This window comes from Pecten maximus, chromosome 8 (assembly GCF_902652985.1).
Source record: "Pecten maximus chromosome 8, xPecMax1.1, whole genome shotgun sequence".
NCBI lineage: Eukaryota > Metazoa > Mollusca > Bivalvia > Pectinida > Pectinidae > Pecten > Pecten maximus.
The window spans coordinates 37,125,471-37,134,419 of NC_047022.1; the positions used below are offsets into that span (position 1 = coordinate 37,125,471).

Genomic DNA, 8,949 nt, shown 5'->3' on the forward strand with positions numbered 1-8,949 from the left:
TAAAGTTCTCTCAATTAAATCTTCTGAGAAAATACAATATTACATGTCAGGACCGGGTGAAGAAAAATTTCAACTAGAAAACATTACGTGTGAGAAGGATATTGGTGTCATGATCGACGAAGATCTGAACTTTAAAAAACACATACAATTAAGTGTCAACAAAGTAAATAGCATAGTTGGATTGATACGGAGATCATTTGTGTATTTAGATGAATCAATGTTTACATTACTATTTAAAGCACTAGTAAGGCCCCATCTTGAATATGCTGCGAGCGTCTGGAACCCTTTCAGAATTAACGATATTGATCTGATTGAAAATGTGCAGCTCAGGAGGGCAACTAAACTTATCCCAGGACTTAAAACGCTATCGTATTCGGAACGTTTGGAAAGATTAAATCTTCCAACACTTTCACATCGGAGAACTAGAGGAGATGTCATCAATGTGTTTTAAAATAATGAACAATATACATTGTATATGATAGTCGAGTAACGAAAAACTTTTTCCAAATGGACAATAATACAGAACTAGAGGTCACTCCCAGCAAATTTTCAAAAACCGATGTCGACGGGATGCAAGGAAACACTTCTTTAGCTATCGAATTGTTGATTTCTGGAACAGTCTTCCCCAACATGTCATAAATGCAGAAACTGTTTATCAGTTTGAAATCCTGTTGGACAATTATTGAAAAAATAACCGGTTTATATATAAAGAACAACAATCTCCAAATGCTACATGTACATTGCACCGGACTGATATTATTCAATTATTATTTCTTTGTAATTTACTGGATATGGATATAGAGGCTTTCAGCCTCCGTCCATAATGTTTCCTAATAAATCTTAATAAATTATATGCATAAGGGGAGATAACCGCTACTGAAGTTAGAGTGTATGTGTACATTAGATCGATTCATGGTGCTTTACGCGACAATGGTGCACTAAAATATTGATTTTACAAGTTCACTTTCCCAAATTATCAGCTGTAAGTATGATTCTGTTTGATTTACATAGTAGATTAAGGTAGATTTGGGTGGATTTGGGTAGATTTGGGTAATTGGTCGTGCCCTTACAGACTGTCTGTATCTAGTTCCGGTCCGGCGTACTTGTTTTCGTCATGACTGCTGTTTCTCGTACACATAATTACCGGTGCAAAAAACTTAAACCGGCAAAACAAGAAACACTACCAATAAGTTGCTCTGTCAATGCGAAATAAATATCTGGTATTCACGAAAGAGGCAACTTACCTTTAGTTACTATTATTTCAAATAAATATCTTGTTAATCTGGAATTTTGACTATATATAAGTAATTAAGCTTGGCGCTTGTGCTTTGACGATGCTGCTTTTAGTATCACTCGGTCTCACTAGTTACCGACAAGAGCCGACAAGAGCCGACAAGAAACTAGATTTACCGACAAGAGCCGACAAGAAGTTAGAATTACCGACAAGAAGCCGACAAGAAAGAAAATGAGAGATAAAATAGTTTTTATTTATTAATACAATGTAAGATTTGTTGATTTTTTTATTTAGGAATATTTTGTGGTCTGAAATAATGGTTGTGACAGGTAATATTGAGCCGACAAGAAGAATAGATCTACCGACAAGAGGCTTGAATTAAAAGACAAGAAGCCGATAAGATAGAAAATGAAATACAAAATAGTTGCTTTTTTAATTTGTTTATTAATACAATGTTTGATATGCTTTTTTTTCTTTTCTTTTCTTTTTTTCTCTCTCTTTCTTTTCTATTTTTGATTGTTATGTGGTGTCTGATACAATGGTGGTGACAGGGAAAATTGAGCCGACAAGAAAAATAGATCTACCGACAAGAGGATGGAATTACCGACAAGAAAGATAATAAAAGATATAAAACGCATTTTATTTACCAATACTATGTTTGATTTGGTTATTTATTAGTTATTTATTATCTATTTGGATTGTTTTGTGGTCTAATGTAATCTAATGTTGGCGACAGGTAATTGAGCCTAAAAGAAAAACTGATTTACCGACAAGAGGCTGGAATTACCGACAAGAAGCCGATAGGAAAGAAAATGAAATACAAAATAGTTGCTTTTTAATTTATTTATTATCACAATGTTTGATTTGTTTATATTTTTATTTTGGATTGTTTTGTGGTCTAATTCAATGTTGGCAACAGGTAATATTGAGCCAACAAGAAAAATAGATCTACCGACAAGAGGCTGGAATTACCGACAAGATGACGATAAGAGACAAAGTATGTATATATTATTCTTTATTTCTTAGTTGTTTTTTGTTTTTGTTTTCATGTATTTGTTTTGCATTCGAAGTTAAACATATTCTGTTGGTGAATGTTTTTGGTCTCAACAGTTAAATATTCCACCACTGACGGTCCCACCAGACTCACTGAAGTTTTATTTTTTTAAGCGATAGAGTTTTTGCATTTATTGTGCGTTTTCTTTGCCCAGGTTTACGTGCCAAAGATTGAGTTTGTGGGATTGTGAGACTACCATCCGTTGACTTAGGAATCTTTGCAGTGTGATTTAGAACATTGGAGGCTGCTAACTGGTGGACTTAACTCGAAGTCCCCATGGCCGTATAATGCACCATGTATTAAACTTTCTTGTACATACAGACGAAAAACATGTATATAAACATTTTGTCCTGTCTAATATTTTGTCGCGGTTCTTCAAAGATATTCAGTTCGGGTGCTGGTATTATGTGTTTTCACTGCATAGGAAGCCAGCCAGTTAAGTGTATGTTGTCATTGTGTAAGATTTCGCTGGTCATTATTACTCTTGGCAGAAATTTGTGTATACAAGCTACCCGTGGACGCGTGTGTCCCCTAAGGTCAATCGGCACGTGGCTCATAGGTGAAGGTATGATAGTATAATTTCTAAATATGGGCCCGCCCACATCGCCAATTACTATTTTTCATTATCTGGTAGTTGGTGTCAGAATTAATTCATTGCAACAATTTCTAATAACCAATCTACACGAACTTATATAAAATAAAAATAAATTGTGATTTACCTTTTTAAAATTAGTACGAAATTTGGAATATATCATGGGTAGTTTTGTAATCAATACAAAATTAACATTGAAGTTATTCCATTATCATATCATTTAATAAATTTTCTTTTAAATATATACATATTATTAAATTGTTAATTGTTCAATATATTCCAGTACATATAATTAAATTAGTATGTACGAAGAAATAACCTTTCTATTCTTTCTTGTCGGCTTCTTGTCGGTAATTCTAACTTCTTGTCGGTTCCCGTTCAATGCAGTGAAATTATTAGAAACGAAGATACAGAAACAATTGTATCAATCATTTTCTGGTAATGCAATCATTGTCGATATATGCATGTATTACTTCATTGTACGTGTAATTAAATTAGTATAAATCAAGAAATAAAAAAGATCGTATTGTTCATTTTCTTGTCGGCTTGTCGGTAGACTAATTATAACCTCTTGTCGGTAAATCATATTTTTTTCTTGTCGGCTCAATTAACTGTCGCCAACATTACATTAGACAACAAAACAATCCAAATAGATAATAAATAACTAATAAATGAACAAATCAAACATAGTTTTGATAAATAAAACGTGTTTTATCTTTTATTTTCTTTCTTGTCGGTAATTGCAGCCTCTTGTCGGTAGATCTATTTTTCTTGTCGGCTCAATATTAACTGTCGCCAACATTACATTAGACAACAAAACAATCCAAATAGATAATAAATAACTAATAAATGAACAAATCAAACATAGTTTTGATAAATAAAACGTGTTTTATCTTTTATTTTCTTTCTTGTCGGTAATTGCAGCCTCTTGTCGGTAGATCTATTTTTCTTGTCGGCTCAATATTAACTGTCGCCAACATTATATTAGACAACAAAACAATCCAAATAGATAATAAATAACTAATACATGAACAAATCAAACATAGTTTTGATAAATAAAATGTGTTTTATCTTTTATTTTCTTTCTTGTCGGTAATTCAAGCCTCTTGTCGGTAGATCTATTTTTCTTGTCGGCTCAATATTACCTGTCACAACCATCTATATCAGACCACAAAATATTCCTAAATAAAAAAAATCAACAAATCTTACATTGTATTAATAAATAAAAACTATTTTATCTCTCATTTCCTTTCTTGTCGGTAATTCTAACTTCTTGTCGGCTCTTGTCGGTAAATCTAGTTTCTTGTCGGCTCTTGTCGGCTCTTGTCGGTAACTAGTGAGACCCGTATCACTTAATCGGTACGTGCGCTGACCTTCGTGAACAAAATGGCGCTTGCAAGAGTAGGTTTACTGCGACAGGTTTTACAAAATGCTGTCAAAAGACCAGTGAACCAGCCGAAGAGGGATTGTGGCTACATTTTCAGGCCAACAGATAGTGTAAAAGAAGCAGCTCATGAATATTATATACCACAGTTTAAAGGTATTTTTCATTTGAACTTCGCCATCATGTCGGTGTAGAATAAACGTAACCTTGGTGCGATCGTAAGGGTACAGTGCCCAGCTCTCAGACACATTGGCAAAAATATTAAAACTTTATTTCAAGAGGTGATATAGGCTACTTAGATTTGGTGCTAATATAACATGCAGTGTCGAATGGCCCTTATAATCATTAGGCATGACCCAGTATACCCATGGCCATGCGTTTTAAGTTTAACTGCAGCTGATTTAAAAATTTCAGCTAACTTACTCTAGGTAAACAGAGCTACTATCGATAGCTGGATTCAGCTACTTCAAAACAATTTACCTGTTGACGTGTCAAATACACAAAGTCGCTGAAAATGGCCGATTTCCCCAACTTGCTAACATTATCTGATATCACCTGAAATATGATGTTGGAACGTCATTGGACATGTATATGTAATTATAAGGATGTTCTTCATACTACTTATATTCAAAAACAATATATGGGTATTGTCTGATCTACTGCATGGATGGGCATTTTTTTCTGCAGGAATTTGGGCAGATTATATGATCTATTTAATTATATATAATCATAAATCTACAGTAGCTTCTAAATTTTTCCCAATCCAAGTATTGAATTCACATGCATGTACAAAACAAGTTAAGATTTTTCAGATCTGGATGGTTCCATTCCATGTGAAATTGTTAAAAGTTTCAGATGGTGTCAGTAAATATTCAACCACTCGGCCACCGCGGCCCCAGGCTACAAACAATACACAGTACTACAATATGGAATCTAGAGGTGACAAACTATTCCAGCTACCTAAATATTAAATAACACAGTGTCACTTTATACAAAGGTGCATTTAACTCTGAACTATATATATAATGTCGAAACCTGACTCCGCCACATATGGAATAGACGATGGTATGTAAACCCCACATGACATGATACGGACAGAATAAAACATCGATATGGGATTATGAGTGTTTTGGGTTTAATGAATATCTTATTTATCTATAAATTTAATGTAGGTGTACCATATGTCGCGCCCGATTTTATTTTATCTGCACCAAAATCTTAGCGATACTAAACAGTGTCGGATAATTCTGCATTTTCATATACGTGTAGTAGTGCGCTCTGGCCCTACACCAGACATGGTGTCGAGGCCAGGTAAAACTTGCACTAGATTTATTGCTGAAGTCATAACATGCATCTTACACACATCCTTACCTTACCATGGTTGTTGATAGGATGGTAAACTAACCAAACCCAACCGTTAACATTATGTTCATATGTAAATAGTAAGTTTAAAGGTAGGTTTTTTAGAAGGTTTAGTAAATCAATGATTGAAGATTTTCTGGAAGAGTTCCATTAGACTTTGCTTAGCTTTTAAGGTTTCATACTAGCTAAATCAGCTATTTCAGATAGTAGAATTGTTTCAGAGGGTTTTCAATTCCAACAGGCTCAGGGCCTTTGCCAGTAGCATGAGGGATGATTCCATCAGACTCAGGGTAACTACTAGCATGCATGCTGGGATGGCTACATTCACCTTTAATCTGTCAACAACTTATAATTAATGATCACCAACGTTAACCATTAATATTCGACCAAATATCACACGTTATTTTTATTTTCAGCCAACATAAAGAAAGAATGCAAAACATCAGTTCTGGTATCAGGTCCACTTTTGATTGCTGGAATGGTTCTGACCATATTAACTGAGGAACATGAAGAGGGTCTTCCAGAATATTTACCTTACGACTACATGTACTGTAGAAAAAATGTAAGTCAGACATCTTTTGATACAAAATATGTTATGAGTTTCTGTGCAGATTAGAATGCACATATGGCTCAGTAGATTGGAAATCTTACATGGTTTGGAAAAGTTATTGTAGTCCTATAGGCAAACCAATAGTCAAGATTTTGACATAAAGAAATTGATTTTTTAGTCAAATTAAACAATATCTTTTACCCAATATCAAGACACACTGTCCTGTTGTATCGTTTTTATAGACTGTATTTATTGCTTTGTTAATTGTCACACAATTATAGACAGGGCATCCCAAACCAGTGAAAATATGCCCTGACAGGTCAATCTATATTCTAATGTTCTACTTCAAATTCATACTGAAGCATTAAAAGACACTGCAAACTAGTACTACTACTGTTGATTTTTTTTTAATTTCAGGCCTTCCGCTGGGGAGATGGCAACCATTCACTATTCCATTGTGACCAAAGCAACCCTATGCCTGATGGATGGCCAGAGGATTAAATGCTTGATGGAATTTTTAAATGGAGAAAGCATGGAGCTTCTTAAAAACATTTTGTGAATATGTGATGCCATGTGAAATCTGGCTGAAGCATTTTGGACTGGTTATATAGAAAGTGAATCTATGTAGAATTTTGAGAGTATGAAACTTTCGTTGTAACTTTCGTTTGGTGATTAAATAAGAAAATTTGTTAAATTTGTCTTTTGTCCTTAAGGTTATGATTGTCTGGTCACCCTATATATTTAGATAAATGTTTAAATCGAAAAAATAAAGCTCCATTAACAGAGAGCGATAATGAATGTTACCGTTCAGGCTTGGCTTATTGAGGATGGTGGTCATTCATGAAATCTGGCACAATTATTCTTGTATTTCACTGCCTAAATAACAAGCCTGCAAAATACCTTTTCCTGCTACAGATGCATTTTCCTGCTAAAAAAATACTAACAAGAGCACTGCAAATGAATGCATTTTTTGTTTTAATATTTTGAGTATTCTTAGACTTGGTAATAATTGACCAAAATAAAGTTCCAAAATGGGTAAGAAGTACATGTACAAAATGTACTATATATATATCTAAGAAAAATTTTTTTTTAATCCATATTGATCATGACCCAATAGAAATCATTTTCCAAAATAAAATTCTCATTGTCCTTGTTAGATTCCACATGAACATCCATGTCCCATATCATGGTAATAACACATGATCTGACTGAACTGGAAATCACGTAAGAAACTTGCCACCAAAACTTCACCAAAAAAGAGCCCCAAACACATCCAAAATTTCAAACAAATAGAAATTATTTTCCAAAATCAAATGCATATTGTCCCCATTAGACTCCACATAAACTTCCATGTCAACAAGAGTTAGTGTTGTTCAGATAAATTGGTGATTAGTCATTGTATATCTCTATGATATCAATCATGACTTTTGGGATCGATCATGGTTTGACTAAAAAATGGAAATTTTGAAGATTTTACAGCTGACTTTAATCATTAATAAATGAACAATATCACTGGTGAATTAAAATAAAATGCACTGAAACAACAATTTAAACATAGCGAGATGCCTTAAAAACGTTTCTCCCTATTTTGATTAAAGTTTTTGAAGATATTTCCCTTTCTGTTCATGATCGATCATTTAAAAACGATGATGATTGATCATGAAATTTATAGTGATTCCAAGCACTGGGGTGGAACAATATATGCAACTTGAATACCATATAGTGTTGTATAATATCTTGCATGAAAATAAGATTTGCATCACCTTAAGAGTGGGCTGGCATGCTATAAATCTAACCTTTCACTACAATGTTTAATTTTTCTAAAAGTTTGAGGAACAAGTCATCCAGACTCCCAACTCATTAAACACAATTTGATGTCTGATTGTAAAGTGTACCAAGTTTCAAAGAAATTGAATTGATTGAAAACTAGAAGAGGAAATCTCTTAACAATATTCAAATATTAGTTATAAAAATAGGGCAATAACTTTTTATAATAATTTTTTTTTTTTTTTTTTTTTTTGGTGGTGGGGGGGGGGGGGGGGGGGGGTGAAACTTTAAATCATGGCATTAATGTATTCCAAGCTCCAAAGGGATCAATAAAAAAAATGTTGGGACATCTCCAGACAAAAATCAAATGCTGAAATAAACAAAGGGCAATAACTAGCTGTTGCAAAAATGGTTGAATCAAAATTCTTTTCAGGGGTTCCTAACAACATAGGCTTATAAAACCTACCCAGTTTCAAAAGAAATTGGTCAAAAAATGTAATAGGAGATCTAGGGATAAAATATTAAATAATTTCATAGAGATTGATTAAAAATGTAGGAGAAATCCAGACAAAAAGTTCAATCAAACAAGGAAAAAAAAAAAATTTCCTTAAATTATGTACACATGTACAAATTATGTAATTGATTGAAATAAGAATTGCGTCCCTGTAATTATTCAGAGAGTATAAAGGGTAATATTTTCTTAACAAAATATATGGTATTGCTTTAATATACTTACCGAGGTATATCCCAATGGGTATTGATGGAATGTTACAAAGCAGCTGTATGTCCGCATATACATGAAAGAGCCAGTGGATGATCTGGGTTTTTTTTGCAGAAGCAAATTTTACATAATATTGTTTTAAGTAATGGTGGCCTTGACTTTTACCTTAAAACTGAAACAAGTACATTGTACTTACAACAGGGAATCAATGTATGAAAGTAGAGAGAAAACCAACAAGAGGCCCAGAGATCATGTATTGCTTACATGGCAACAATAGAAATAACT

At 33.4% G+C, this 8,949-nt stretch overlaps 1 protein-coding gene across 1 annotated transcript; it reads left to right on the forward strand.

Annotated features, from left to right (window-relative positions):
- Positions 1 to 4,229: 4,229 nt before the first annotated feature.
- Positions 4,230 to 6,870, forward strand: LOC117333397 (cytochrome c oxidase subunit 6A, mitochondrial-like). Its single transcript, XM_033892682.1, has 3 exons — positions 4,230 to 4,420; positions 6,043 to 6,188; positions 6,594 to 6,870. Exons 1-3 carry the CDS (start codon positions 4,267 to 4,269, stop codon positions 6,675 to 6,677), a joined length of 384 nt encoding a protein of 127 aa, XP_033748573.1. The 5' UTR covers positions 4,230 to 4,266; the 3' UTR covers positions 6,678 to 6,870.
- Positions 6,871 to 8,949: the final 2,079 nt, after the last annotated feature.